Genomic DNA, 14,932 nt, shown 5'->3' with positions numbered 1-14,932 from the left:
ATCCGTCGCTAAAAATCAGCGACGGATAATTAGCAACAGAAAATCCGTCGTTCTATTTTTTTTTTAAAAAAAGGGGAAAAAATTTCCGTCGCTAAAAGTGACATTAGCGATGGAAAATCCGTCGCCAATGTAACTTTTAGCGACAGAAAATCCGTCGCTAAAAAACAAAAACTTTAGCGACGGATATTCTGCCGCTATTATCATGTCTCGTGTATGTTTTCTGTCGCTAAAAGGGTCTATAGCGACGGCTAATCCGTGGCTAAATATTTCCAATATTTTTTTAAAAATTATTTTGAAAATTAAAAAACCTGTACAATAATATAATGAATTTAAAACCCTATTCAATCAACAATATAATATTCATTCCCACACATATATAACACAAATATTTTAATAAAAATATCCCAACATAATTAAAATTATTTATACAACACACACCATGATAAATATTGTTTATACAGCACACACTCATTGTTTTCAAAGGTAAAAAAAAATCAGTCCTTTTGATCATCATCATCCTCATCACCAGCTCCACCTTGTCTAGAAGTCCAAGCCTGTAAATATAAAACAAACGTTAACAACATGGCATGAAATGCAAGTATAGCAATAAGAGAGTATCATGATATATTCTTATATATTATATGTTTCGAAGAGAGTATCATGACATATTCTTATGTATTATAAGCACGCACATATTCTTATATACACGCATGCACGCGTATACGCACGCACGCGTACACGCACCAAATCTGCACCCCCTCCCTCCTCAACCACGACCAAAGCCACCACCCACCTACCCACCACACTCCACACCAACCACCCCCTCCCCCTACATCACCACCACCACCACCCAATCCCTACACCTCCCCCTCCTCCACCATGACCAAACCTAACACCAACCAATCAAATAACGCCCACCACAACACAACACAGCACCACAACATGGACTATCTTTCAATTGTCACCACATGGCCAAACTTAGGACAATTTGTGGCAATATGAATCATTGATCCTAATTGCTTTATTCACTAAAGAGCGGCATCCATCAATTATTACGATGTTGAATGATATCATTAATACAATATTTAGTCCTTATCATTCCAAACAAATAAATTGTACCTTGTAGAGCTAAACTTATACAAGATAGTAGTTAGTTAGCAAATAATGATGCGTCAGAACCTTGAAGGTTATCAAATTAAGCATATGGATATCCAACTGTTTGGGCATGAAGCACATGCATGCATAGATAGATGGGATTGCAATTTAAGCAGAAAGATGTGACTGAAATATAAAGATCAGGGGTTTTTTTTAGCTCTAGGGCGTACTGTCAGCATCAACTTCCACATGCCAAAATCATAAATTCCCTCTGATGCAACCAGCAGCACGTTGCAGACAGATAGTAGGAAAACACCAATCTACAACGGTTCCTTGCATTACAAGAAAAGAGAAAATTGCTCTGATCAGATATCATGAAGCCAAGAACCTTCTGTAACATAAGGGTGTAAAGAAACTCGCTTCTATTCAAATGATCACCTGAATTCCCAACAATTCATGAGCGAGATCTGCTGATAGGGACTCTCCATTAAGTACATAAATTGTAGATAAACCATCAGGTCTCATCATATCAACTAAAACAGAAGGGCTGAACAATGGCTGAGCACACAATGATATTAGCTCTTACAACTAGAAGCAATAAAATACAAAACAATGCTATTACATTGACAATTTAGACAAAAAGATAATGAAAAGTGTCTTCCGGACAGAAAAATGTTTCTCAGTAAATTGTAATGTCTGGTTATTACGAAAGAAGGAAAATGTACACCACATAGGCTATAGTCTACAACATAGGTTGAGTTTTGAGCATATTCCATTTTCTAGACTTATCATGTCTGTGAATGATAAGGAGTTTCCACTTAAGAATGAAAAAAACGATAAATCTCGCTCAGGACTAAGAACATGGCATAAGTATAAATTGCAATAGAAGGTATCTATACCTATAATAAACCTTCAATATTTTACAAACCTTCTTCTTGCCTAAGTTTTTGAGACAATAGTTTACTTTACTACAATCACGATACTGGTGATCTGGCTACTTACTGAGAATTAACTATCAAATTTTGTCAATCATTTACCAACAACTATGCAGCGAATTAGTATAGTTGGTAGATTAGAAGGACTGTCGTGCAAAGATTGGAGCGCCCAATCAAAATATGTTTGTTGAAGATATTTGATGCTCGTTTATCTTATAGGTTTCCTGGAGAATCCTCCATATTAAGAAAATGCTTCAAGATAAAAATGCATAATAAATTCACTAGGAAAAGTAGATGACCACCTCATCACTAATAACAAATGCAAGAAATTAAAATTACATTAACTGATCAATTATAGTATCGAGTTTCTACAATACAACAAAAACATAACAAGTGAGCAATTCTAGTACAAACCTGAGCATCAAGGAGGATTAGCCTTTCAGAAGAAACCCTCAGCTCAACCCCAGCAGTACAATGTTTTGCCATGGCTATGGTTTCTTCAGACTGTGTTGCAAAAGGCCGAAGCATTCCTAGGAGCAAACTAATTTTAGTCAGCTTCCTGATCAGAAACCTATGTTATGTAGGATAGTTCCATGAGACAGACCAAATACAATACATGTGTCCACTCGTGTCTGAAATTTACAAAACGCTAAGCTATTATTTACCAATCATTCTAGTAAAGTAATTCTTTCTTTTAAGGACAATGACTAAACATGCATTACTTTATATGTCAAAGTAGAGTATGTTTAGAAAAATATGCACATGCAATTGTGTATTTACATGACTTTTGGACAATTAACGTATTTGACTATGACGCAGTGCTTTCGTCTACAACAGTTATCTTGTCTAAAGCATGTAAAGAAACGTTAGAACACTAATAAATCAAATGTCTCATGCTGACAAATTGAATGCACCAAATTAATATCCATATGAGTCAACATGAGCATAATTGTTTTATCATCTCATGGTATAAGAAGCTATTGCTTTAAGAAGCTACTGCTTTAAAGTACATATATATATAGTGCATATTCAATGTTCCTTAAACAAAATATTCTAGGTCAAAATCACCATGGTGGAATCTCAACTAGGCATCTAATTATCGGAGAAAATATAGCAAACTAATTTATTAAAAAAATCTTTTTAAAAAATGAGCAAGTAATCAACACAAAAGTGAACATTATGAAAAAAAGAATGGATTTTGAAAATCAAATAGATCAATATACCAGGAGAGCTTCCATCAAATCCATAAAGCTCATTCAAAATAGTCGACTTGCCCACTCCGGTTGGCCCAATAATCCCAACAACATTGAAATCAGTGTTGTCTGTCAAAAACTGCAACCAAAGAATCCAAAAAAGTGTATGCTTCATAAGCACACTGGATGTAGGAAACATCCAACTAATTAATGCTACATGATACATTTTTAAAGGTTTTATTTATTTTACAAGCATAGGCAACAGAAAACACTTTCACCAGCCGGCTTTACATTAGTCAATTGAGTATGAGTCAAGCCGGCCTTAGGTTCTCTTTAAACTATCTAGAGGTCAAAGTTAAAAGAGAATTAATGGAAAGAGCCGAGTAAAACTTTAAAACGATGTCTTTTCTTCTCTCTTCTGCTTAAATAAGTAAAGCTTAACCCACATACTTAATGATGTACAACACTTAGTTCAAATCGATTATAATAATTTATGTGTTTTTAATGGGAATGCTAAAGCATCAGGCTAAGGACAAATGAGAATTCAACAAGACAGTTTAGGGGCGTACACAACAAGGACTATATCTTTCAATTCTCACCATATGGCCAAACTTAGGACAATTTGTGGCAATATGAATCATTGATCCTAATTGCTTTATTCACAAAAGAGCGGCATCCATCAATTATTACGATGTTGAATGATATCATTAATACAGTATTTAGTCCTTATCATTCCAAACAAATAAATTGTACCTTGTAGAACTAAACTTATACAAGATAGTAGTTAGTTAGCAAATAATGATGCGTCAGAACCTTGAAGGTTATCAAATTAATAGGTCATATTACTTTCTTGTAATGTGTGATTAGTTGCTTCTCAAATATAAGGAACAACTCAAGAAAATAACAATTTGCTATTAAACTTTTTGAGAAGACAATATACTACGGACTCAATCAATACATAATTCATTTCTTAGAAAAACATTATTATTTTAATGTATTCTAGCTAAAATAACAGTGAATTTGCATTCTCAATCAACCATTGCAAGTCATCATCATATTATAAAAATCAACATAACAGTATCTTACCAACTAAACTCGGTCAAAGAAAAACAGAAACCAAAAAGAAATATGAAGCTTAACATTTTCCCCATGACTTCTTGAATTTGGGCAACATCACTAGAAATTCCATGCATAACATCTCTTGTAGTAACTTCAGTGTCAAAGAATCCATAGTCTTAACATACTTTTCAAGTGCTATTGCTCATTCTTCATCTCTTCGGTCACCTGAATAAAATATTACTGATCAGATAAATGCATGTAATCCCACCTTAATAAAGCTTTCCAATAGAGCAAATAGTCAACAATAAAAAATACTTGCATATTATGTTCCTCTTGTATGTGTGCTTACCTTCATAAGAGATATTGAAGCCTCATATATATGAGCAAGAATAGGACTGTGCAACTGTATAAACTTATAGTCTACATAAGATTGTTTGCTTTGATCAATCAAGCTTTGATCAATCAATACCTTCCGCGAGTAAGAACCATGGGGCATATACAGTCTCTGGTCAAAGACATTGTAAAACTCCGACTAATCACAGGACTGAAATTTAACAATCGAGGATACAGATCGATCAGGCTCAGAGTTCCAGAAGTAATTATAACAGATTGGAACCGATCAAAAACAGCCTTCATGGCAAGAGAGACATCATGACAACTGAGCTGCATCACCCAATTAAGACCACAATGAATTTACAATATAAAGTTACTTTGCCCATAAATATTCACAAATATAAATGAATCAGCATCAAGGAGGATTAGCCTTTCAGAAGAAACCCTCAGCTCAACCCCAGCAGTACAATGTTTTGCCATGGCTATGGTTTCTTCAGACTGCGTTGCAAAAGGCGGAAGCATTCCTAGGAGCAAACTAATTTTAGTCAGCTTCCTGATCAGAAACCTATGTTATGTAGGATAGTTCCATGAGACAGACCAAATACAATACATGTGTCCACTCGTGTCTGAAATTTACAAAACGCTAAGCTATTATTTACCAATCATTCTAGTAAAGCAATTCTTTCTTTTAAGGACAATGACTAAACATGCATTACTTTATATGTCAAAGTAGAGTATGTTTAGAAAAATATGCACATGCAATTGTGTATTTACATGACTTTTGGACAATTAACGTATTTGACTATGACGCAGTGCTTTCGTCTACAACAGTTATCTTGTCTAAAGCATGTAAAGAAACGTTAGAACACTAATAAATCAAATGTCTCATGCTGACAAATTGAATGCACCAAATTAATATCCATATGAGTCAACATGAGCATAATTGTTTTATCATCTCATGGTATAAGAAGCTATTGCTTTGAGAAGCTACTGCTTTAAGAAGCTACTGCTTTAATAAGCATGTAAAATTATGAGGAACCACTTAAAGTATATATATATAGTGCATATTCAATGTTCCTTAAACAAAATATTCTAGGTCAAAATCACCATGGTGGAATCTCAACTAGGCATCTAATTATCGGAGAAAATATAGCAAACTAATTTATTAAAAAAATCTTTTTAAAAAATGAGCAAGTAATCAACACAAAAGTGAACATTATGAAAAAAAGAATGGATTTTGAAAATCAAATAGATCAATTTACCAGGAGAGCTTCCATCAAATCCATAAAGCTCATTCAAAATAGTCGACTTGCTTACTCCGGTTGGCCCAATAATCCCAACAACATTGAAATCAGTGTTGTCTATCAAAAACTGCAACCAAAGAATCCAAAAAAAATCATAAAACCCCCAAAATTTCCCCCTTCAGTCAATTTCTAGGGTTTAAAAAGCCAATTTCTAGGTTTTAACAAGACAGAACAGCTCACCGGTAGGATTCTCTCAGTGTGGAACTCCCAAGTATCCGAGAAGAGATTTAGGGATCCTGGTTGAGGAGCGTTGCGAGAGGACCGAAGTAAAAAGCCACTGGGGACGGAGGAGGGCGGAGGAGCTCCGGCGGAGGAAGAGTCCTGGGCGGCCGCGGGGACCGGCGAGGGTTTTGCAAGGAGGATCTTCGGAGGCGGCGGAGGCGGGGGAAGACCTGATGGGTGATGGGTTCGCCGATGAGGAAGAGGAGGAGGAGGAGGACGATGATGGCGGAGCTCCCGCCATTCCTCCTACTGCTTCTCTCGCGGTACTCGGTCGAAGGAGATGACAACGAAGAGGGTGAGGGGTGGAGGGGATTAGGGATTTGAGAGGGTGACGAAATTTTTGGGATGAAGTTTTTGGCAGTGGGACGAAATTTTCGGGGATGAATTTTTGGCGGTGGGATGAATTTTTTGGGGAGAACGGAGAGAAAAACGCCCGCGCCCAAAAAAAAAGTTTTAGCGACGGAAATTTCCGTCGCTAAAATCCCTTTTAGCGACGGAAATTTTCCGACAGAAAATTTCTGTCGGGAAATTAATGGCGACGGAAATTTTCCGTCGTTAATATTGAAATTTCCGTCGGCATAACTCTTTTGCCGACGGAAAATTAGCGACGGTAAATTTCGTCGCTATAACATGACTTATAGCGACAGAATTTTTCGTCGCTAAAGTTCCGTCGGCAATAGTTCATTTTCTAGCAGTGCTCTCTCTCTCTCAAACCTTAGAACAAAGATCTCTCCTTTTTGTATATTTGCCTCCTCAAATTTCTTTTTTAATTATGTTCTTCGACTCCTCTTAAATAAGCCTTAATAAGATAGGAAAGAGAATATTAAAATCTGAGTTCCAATAGGAGATCAAATCAATCAACTAACACTAAAATTAAATCTGAAAATCTGCCAAAACATGTCATAACCATCGATTGTGGGATACAATCATCGATGTAGTCCATCCATTGTGTAAATTCTGATTTCTGAATATCTCCATATTGTTGACTGTAGTCCATCGATGGTCCCTACGATCATCGATGGTGGACTGTAGACCATCGATTGTCCGATTTCTGATTTTCTTTCTCCGATTCTTTCCTGTAGTCTACCGATGACTTGCTTGATCATCAATGGTACCTCTCGACAATTAATGGTTCAAAGGCTGAAATCAACATTCGTGTTATTTTTTGCATCGATTTGAACCATAACTAGTTTCTACCCGTGTCTATACATGAAGTATTATCTCACAAACATATCAGTATTAAATGAAAGTATTATTAATCAAACAAGAGATATTTGCATGAACAATGTTCCACCCGAACAACATTCTAAGAGGGAGGAGGAAAAGAAGTTAAAGATGACAGCAATTTGGGACTATAAGTTACCTTAAACAGGGAGGGGTTTAGAAGAAAGAAAAGTAGGATCAAAAGCTTTTGCGCGCATGACTTTCGTGAAGGTGACCGGAAGAAGGAAAAGTTTGTCAGAGGGGGCGGGATACAAGATTCCTTTATTAAAGGACAGCGCATTAATTTTGGGCTTCTGGCATTGCACCCACCAGACCAAGCCCATCTTCTTCTAGTCCACAATGGCCCATCCCCCAAAGCCCAATAACATGAGAAAATATCTCGGCCGCTTCTCAAACTCGCACGCGCGAAGTCTGCTAGGGTTTCCTTCCTCCAAACTTCCCCAGCCTCCAAATGTTAACCCCTATATATAAACCAAAACCCTAACTCTCTCTCTCCCTCTTTCCTCCCCGCTCCAATTTTTTCGCAGGTGAGGCTCCGCCGTTAAAAAACACCCTAACCCCAACCTCAGCTATTTCGAAAACCGTAACCCTAACTCCAAATGCCTTCACTCGCCGTCTCCGATCCTCTCTCAGCCTCCCCCGATCTCACCGACTCCAAAAAGATCAAGAAGAAGTCGAAGAAGATCGAGTCCATGGATCTCGACACCGAGAACGGGCACGCGATCGAGGAGCTGAAGTCCGAGAAGAAGAAGAAGAAGGAGAAGAAGAAACTGGATTCGTCGGAGGACGAGACGGAGAAGAGCGAGAAGAAGAGTAAGAAGAAGAAGAGGAAGGCTGATGATGATGACGAAGACGAGGAGACCAAGGAGCTGAGCGATGGGTCGAATTTGAAGAAGGCTAAGGTTGTTGAGGACGAGAACCCTAATTCTTTGTCCAAGTTTAGGATATCGGAGGCGGTGAAGGCGAAATTGAAGTCGAAGGGGATTGAGGCTTTGTTTCCGATCCAGGCGATGACGTTTAATTTGGTCCATGATGGGTCTGATTTGGTTGGCCGGGCTCGGACTGGTCAGGTAATGATAAATCTGTTCTTTTTATTATTTTGGGGATTGATATGATGTCACATTTTATTTTTTAATGCTAATTAGCTATAGTTATGGTACATTTGAGGTAATAATTGGTAGGACACGAAGGCTAATTGTAAGTTAGGAAAAAATTATGTTCATAACAAACACGGCTGTCAGTTTTGGTGATTCAAATGTTGGCATAAATTAAACGTGAATCGTTGATGTTGATTACAAGTACATATGGGGTTTCAGTTTCAATTATGCACATTGATTTGCTACTGTAATCCTGCTCCATTGCTGTCTTTTGGTTCTTTGAATAAGAGATTGTATACTACAGGATGTTTATTCAGATAATTGCATTTGGTTTTGTTCAAAACTGTCATTTTTGATTTGTCTCTGCTTTTAGTGGTCATATATTCGGCATTTTTTTACTTGTTCTGCAGCAATGCTGTTGCATTGATCTCTAGTCTTTATTCTATTGATATGGATGGGATTGTCTTACTATATCTTGAAGTTATACAGCAAAAGAATAGCTTTTATAAGTATTGATATTTCAACATGTAGTTACTTACTCTTGTATGAACGTGTATGAGTTGATCTGATTGTCACTGTATAAAGTATTATAGGTTTGATCCGTAGTGGTTTATTCCCTAATTCATATTGGTAGCTGTTTTAGTGTTTATTAGATGCTTAAACTTTGTTACGGTTTGTACAGGGAAAAACATTAGCGTTTGTGTTGCCCTTATTGGAGTCTTTAACAAACGGGCCTTTTAAAGCTTCAAGGAAGACTGGCTATGGTAGGACCCCTAGCGTTTTGGTGCTTCTACCTACAAGGGAGCTTGCAAAACAGGTAACGTCTGAATTTGACATGTTTTCTTTAATCTTCTGATGGATGATTAAGTACATCTGGAATCTATACTATTCACAATCATGACCATTTTACTTTCAGGTACATGTTGACTTTGAGTTCTACGGCGGGGCAGTGGGGTTGTCCGCCTGCTGTGTCTATGGAGGGGCTTCCATGCGTGACCAAGAACATGCATTGAAGCGGGGGGTTGATATAATAATTGGAACACCTGGTCGGGTGAAGGTACATTTCTCTATATTTTCTGGAGTTGGTACCTTTTTTTTTGCATTGTTAGCTTCAAAGGATTAAATCCTTTTGAATTAGCATTGATGTTATTTGTGTTCCTCTTGTGCAGGATCTTATAGAGAGGAATTCTCTTGACTTAAAGACGTTGAAATTCCGGGTCCTTGATGAAGCTGATGAAATGCTTAACATGGGCTTTGTTGATGATGTTGAGTTTATTCTTGGTATGAAGTGCATACTCAGTTATATGCTTGTCTTCATTTTGATTTGGTCAAAAAAAGAGCAAAAGTATTAGTTCACTAGTTGTATTTCCTCTACATATTCTGATGACTGCAATCCTCTTTAATGATTGCATTTTCCATTTCACAATATTTTTCTCATCTAGAGACACAAGACATAGTTTTTCTATGTAATTTTTTTATTTTCTGTTTTTGTTTAAAAACAAAGAAGAATGATGCTTCTTAGCAGGGACCATCATTTAAGGGATCTATTTTTGTGCCTCAGAATCAAAAGTTACAAACAAGATTTTTTTTGTATCTTTATATATGGTTCTCTCTCTTTCACATTTTCCAATTCAGCATAGATTTTAGTAGCGAGATGGTAGATGCTAAAGTAGTTGGCAAATATTTGTTCTACTAAGTGTCGCTATTTATTTGAGCCTTTTCCATCCCAAAGCGATAACTCCCAAGTGAGAAGAACACTTTTATTTATTTATTTATTATGAAAACATTAATATCTTCAAAGATCAGCATGCTTGCATGTGGTGGTTTCCTTTCATATGGTCTTATATTGGCTTCAATTTATTATTTTATAGTGGCTTAGCAGAATTCTTTACACTTATTAATGGTTATAAGCCAGTCCAGTTGGTGTAAAAGTTGTGACTGAATATTCCGACTCGTTGTTACTTAACTTTCTGCGATTGTGCCTGGTTACTTTTACCAGCATACTCATGAAATATATCTATTGCCGCTCCTTTGTGTATAGTTTGGAAAAGATGGTCAGTGCATCTATATGCCCACTTAGATTGTAACTCTGATTAGATTCTCTCTGTCTGAATTTACAGGCAAGGTTGAGGATGTAACCAAGGTCCAGACACTTCTCTTCAGTGCAACATTGCCTGACTGGGTCAAGAAGGTCTCAGTCTCATAACTCTACAATACTTCCATTTGATCTGTTTAAATTGTTTGCTATTATAGAAGCACATTTTGTGTCTTTCATTTCTTCTGTCATCTTCCCATCATATCTGCTTTTTAATCAGCAAGCCCTTCTTCCTGTCTCCTCTATTAAGTAATTACTTGATTTGAGCAAGGTTTTTAGAAGCTGATTGGTCTCTCTAAAATGTTACCAGATCTCTGCAAGGTTTTTAAAAGCTGATAAGAAAACTATAGATCTTGTTGGCAATGAGAAACTGAAGGCTAGTGCCAGTGTTAGACATCTTGTCCTACCCTGTTCTCATGCAGCACGTCCTCAACTTATTCCTGATGTCATTCGCTGTTATAGTCGGTCTGTTACTTTTCTGAACATCTTTCCTTTGCATTCTATGTTTTTTTACCTATGAATTTCTAAAATTTTATCTGTGCGACTGTTTTGATACAGAGGAGGTCGTACTATTATTTTCACAGAGACAAAAGAATCCGCATCTCAACTTTCTGGACTGTTACCTGGAGCACGGGCTCTCCACGGGGATATAGCGCAGGCCCAACGAGAAGTAAGTATGGTGAAGTGGATAACGTCACATTGTTATAAATTGGGTTCTATATGCATAGCAAGAATTTCATATTATCAGCTAATGGAAGCATATTTTCTTGTACTCAGCATTATATGTAGTAAATATATCTGCCTTTTATTTTAAACTAATGTTTGACATCATTCAGGTCATACTTGCTGGATTCAGGTCAGGCAGATTCCTAGTTTTGGTGGCGACTAATGTGGCTGCACGGGGCTTGGATATCAATGATGTCCAGCTGATTATCCAGGTTTTAATATTTGAATTAACTTCATATTTTGCCAGATGAAGATAGCTTTTCCAATCAGTTTGTGTTGTCTGTCAAATTTTATGGGCTTAATTGTTGTCACATTCGGCAGTGTGACAACATTTATGCCCAGCTGATGTTCAGGTTTTTAATTAACTTCATATTTTGCTTTTGCCACATGAAGATGGCTTTTCCATTAAGTTTGTGGTGTCTCTGTCAATTTTTTTGGGCTTACCTGTTGTCATATTCTGCAGTGTGAGCCTCCACGAGATGTTGAAGCTTATATCCATCGGTCAGGGCGCACTGGAAGAGCTGGTAGGTTAAAAATGGTTTAGTACTATTCTCTTTTTATGTTAATTTTGCTTCACTCACTGTGAAATATATACATTCAGGCAATACTGGAGTTGCTGTCCTTCTGTATGAACCCAAATTTTCACGTAGTATTTTCAGAATAGAAAAAGAATCTGGTGTTAAATTTGAACACATTTCTGCTCCCCAGCCTGCTGATGTAGCTGAATCAGCTGGTTCTGAAGCAGCCGATGCTATTTCTAGTGTATCTGACAGGTTTGCTCACGTCTACAATGGAGAACTAGTCTCGTTAAAATAAACTCTGGCTGTTGATTTGATTTTTGAGTCCGCATTGTATTGCAGTGTGATCCCAGTTTTCCGCCAACAAGCTGAGCAACTGTTGAGTTCCTCTGGGATATCAGCAGTAGATCTACTTGCTAAAGCACTTGCAAAATCTGCGGTGTGTTCTAATTCTTTTTTTCTCAGTTGGGAGGAGTTTGGATGCGTGAATTCAACCACTTACATTTGAGCTTTTACTTCTTTTGCAGGGATATACTGACATAAAGAAGAGATCAATTCTTTCATCTATGGAAAATTATGTAACTGTACTTCTTCAGTCAGGGAAGCCCTTTTACACACCCACGTAAGCACGTGGCCTTAAAATTTCTCATTTCAGTGAATTCAATTTTGATGTGCATTGCTTCTTTCATCTATTTCCTGTGTTAATGTGCCAAGTGTACATTGTTGGTCATCTTATTATCGTTATTATATACGATTGCTTATTGAAGTTGTTGTCGCCAGATTTGCATTCAGCACCATGAAGAGGTTCTTGCCTGTGGAGAAGGTTGAAGGTGTGAAGAATCTTTCTTTAACAGCTGACGGAATGGGCGCAGTGTTTGATGTGCCTGCGGATGATTTGAGCCTGTTTCTCGAAGGTATGCTTATTTCTGATATTAACTGTGTTAAGGTAGTCTCAATCACCAATTAAGATGTATTTTTCAGACTGGTTACCCATTTAAAGCTGCAGAAAAATTTATTAATGTTACATGATATTATGTATGGATGAGATATATCATGGCCGTTGCTTTTGTGGGAGCCTTTCACAATGAACTTCGATAAGTAAGATTGTGGACTCTCATGCTTTGTTCTCTATTTATTGCTAAATCTTTTCACCGCTCTCTCCACAATGCTCTTCGCCTCGAACCCTTGCTCATCTCTCTTTGCATTCATCTACCAGCCTTTGTTTTATATTTTTGCTTTTCAAATGCTTCTTGCTCATGATGGCATGCCCAACTGTCCATCCCCCAACTCCCTCGGGCTCCTTCCTTTCTGTGTGTGCGTGTACGTGTGCATGTTATTTTTTGGTGGGCAATGCACAGTTGTTTTAAACTATATGCGTATATCCCGAAAATGATGGCAATCATATATTAGTTTTAATGCACCACTTTATTTTGGAGAAACTAATCAAATAAATATGATATTTTTAACCCTTTTTTATGTACGAAATTTAATTTTTGTTACCATTAAATATGAAACTGTTGCTGATAGTGCAAATAAAGCTGCCTCTGTTGAAATGCTATTTATCAGGGGTTTTCTCATTCAGTATGTAAGTATTTGTTATGGTCATCTACCTCAGTTTCTAGCCTTCGGTTTCTGTCTTTCTTTGTAAATGCCTTTTGCTGAAGTCTCTCTCTTCTATGCTTGGGAATTACCCCATAATAATAAATTATTACATTTTTACTTGTAGAATGTCACTTTGTTTTAGAGGAACTAATCAAATAAATCATGACAAATTGAATGATAAAGTATGAACTTAAATCTTTGTTGTCATTGAGGTTAAAACTGTTTTGCTGATAATGTCAATTAAAGCTGCCTCTGTTGGTAAATTGTTTAAGCGCTTTTCTCATATATAATACGCATTGTTGTTTAAAAGGACATCATCATCATCCTGCTTGTAAGCCAGGGCTTACTGTGCATCTCTTTGTAATTAAAAATTAAGATCACAATTTTTGTCTGATAAATTACCAACAACGGCTGGATTGTCTCTAGTTTAATTTGGTAGCAAGAAATGGGAAGGTGTCAATTTTGGGCATATTTCTTTTTGATACCAAGAAAGCACTAGGTTTTAGCAATTAAAAGCTAGATATATGTCTGCACCCTTGATTTCTAATAAAATTCGGTGTAAAAATTTGGTTCTGGTGTTGATTTGATATCAGGTCAAGAAAATGCAGACATGGTGACCGTTGAGGTATTGAAGACTTTGCCACCCTTGCAAGAAAAAGAGCAGTCAAATAGTCGAGGGAGATTTGGAGGTGGTAACAGGAGAGGTGGAGGTGGTGGCAATCGGTTCTCCGGTGGTGGTAGAAGAGGTGGGTTCTCTAGTGGAGGGGGTCGTGGTGGTAGCCGAGGTGGCAGTAGATTCGGCAGGAGGAATTAATTTTATGAAAGAGTTAAAAATATTCTTGATGTAATTGTAATTTTGAGTTATTATTCTCGAGACGACGATCAAATTAATTAATTATTCGACAAAGTGTGGTAGTGCGGGGAATTTATAGTGCATTGAGTGTACTTGTTTTGTGCTCGGCAATTTTTTACGTTTATTTAATGAAAGGAAACGAATGATTTATCTTTTCTTATGCTTTCCCTTTACTGAGTTAACAAAAATGATATTTTTGGGTAATTCATAATATGGTCTTGCACATATCTGCAAGAAAGGGTTAATCATTTTTTGTAGTGTTAATTATTGATAGACCCCTTGCACTATTGACCAATTGCAAATAAAGCCCCTGTAGCTCTCTTTGTGTGGGTAGACCTCCTGACGTATTTTTATTTTTTCACTCTTAAAAGTGTTAATTTTCTTGCTCTTAAAAGAATCAAAAAGGTTTTGAGGAGGTGGATAGACCATGGACCCTCCATAGTTCTATTGGTTTTAATAGACCCTAAATTGCCAGCCTTTTCTCTTAAAAATGTTGAAAAAGTTCAGTGAGGGGTCTATTCGCACCTGGGCAAATAATACAAGAGATTTACCGGCGCAAATGAAACTTTTAAGATATTAAAATGACTAATTACTTAACCATGGATTAGTTAGAAAACGGGGTGACTAAATTACATGATTTATATGTTGGGAAAACATAAACATCGTCATAATCGAA

At 37.0% G+C, this 14,932-nt stretch overlaps 2 protein-coding genes across 2 annotated transcripts; one reads left to right on the top strand and one right to left on the bottom strand.

The window, feature by feature from the left end:
• LOC109826475 (protein SMG9-like) lies at nt 372-7,138 on the bottom strand. Its single transcript, XM_020393503.1, has 7 exons — nt 7,066-7,138; nt 6,100-6,311; nt 3,254-3,362; nt 2,445-2,560; nt 1,534-1,653; nt 1,326-1,415; nt 372-554 (listed from the first exon to the last, which is right to left on the bottom strand). The coding sequence occupies exons 1-7, from the start codon at nt 7,136-7,138 to the stop codon at nt 495-497; spliced, it is 780 nt and encodes a 259-aa protein (XP_020249092.1). The 3' UTR covers nt 372-494.
• LOC109825018 (DEAD-box ATP-dependent RNA helicase 7-like) lies at nt 7,795-14,348 on the top strand. The gene is made up of 14 exons (XM_020391688.1): nt 7,795-8,435; nt 9,145-9,279; nt 9,379-9,519; nt 9,632-9,743; nt 10,583-10,653; nt 10,868-11,022; nt 11,116-11,227; nt 11,394-11,495; nt 11,747-11,807; nt 11,885-12,056; nt 12,144-12,240; nt 12,329-12,423; nt 12,582-12,715; nt 13,997-14,348. The coding sequence occupies exons 1-14, from the start codon at nt 7,965-7,967 to the stop codon at nt 14,215-14,217; spliced, it is 2,079 nt and encodes a 692-aa protein (XP_020247277.1). The 5' UTR covers nt 7,795-7,964; the 3' UTR covers nt 14,218-14,348.

Source organism: Asparagus officinalis, chromosome 10, assembly GCF_001876935.1.
Source record: "Asparagus officinalis chromosome 10, Aspof.V1, whole genome shotgun sequence".
NCBI lineage: Eukaryota > Viridiplantae > Streptophyta > Magnoliopsida > Asparagales > Asparagaceae > Asparagus > Asparagus officinalis.
This window is presented reverse-complemented; position numbering and strand designations above follow the sequence as displayed.

Bases quoted from the DNA above. Each gene is read 5' to 3' on its own strand.
- LOC109825018 (XM_020391688.1), top strand. From the start codon at position 7,965: ATGCCTTCACTCGCCGTCTCCGATCCTCTCTCAGCCTCCCCCGATCTC. The intron at 9,520-9,631 runs GTACATTTCTCT...CCTCTTGTGCAG, and splicing joins GAACACCTGGTCGGGTGAAG to GATCTTATAGAGAGGAATTC. The intron at 12,716-13,996 runs GTATGCTTATTT...ATTTGATATCAG, and splicing joins TTTGAGCCTGTTTCTCGAAG to GTCAAGAAAATGCAGACATG.
- LOC109826475 (XM_020393503.1), bottom strand. From the start codon at position 7,138: ATGGACTACAGTCAACAATATGGAGATATTCAGAAATCAGAATTTACA. The intron at 1,654-2,444 runs GTTTGTACTAGA...TTGTGTGCTCAG, and splicing joins TAATCCTCCTTGATGCTCAG to CCATTGTTCAGCCCTTCTGT. The intron at 1,416-1,533 runs GTGATCATTTGA...GAACCGTTGTAG, and splicing joins ATGAATTGTTGGGAATTCAG to ATTGGTGTTTTCCTACTATC.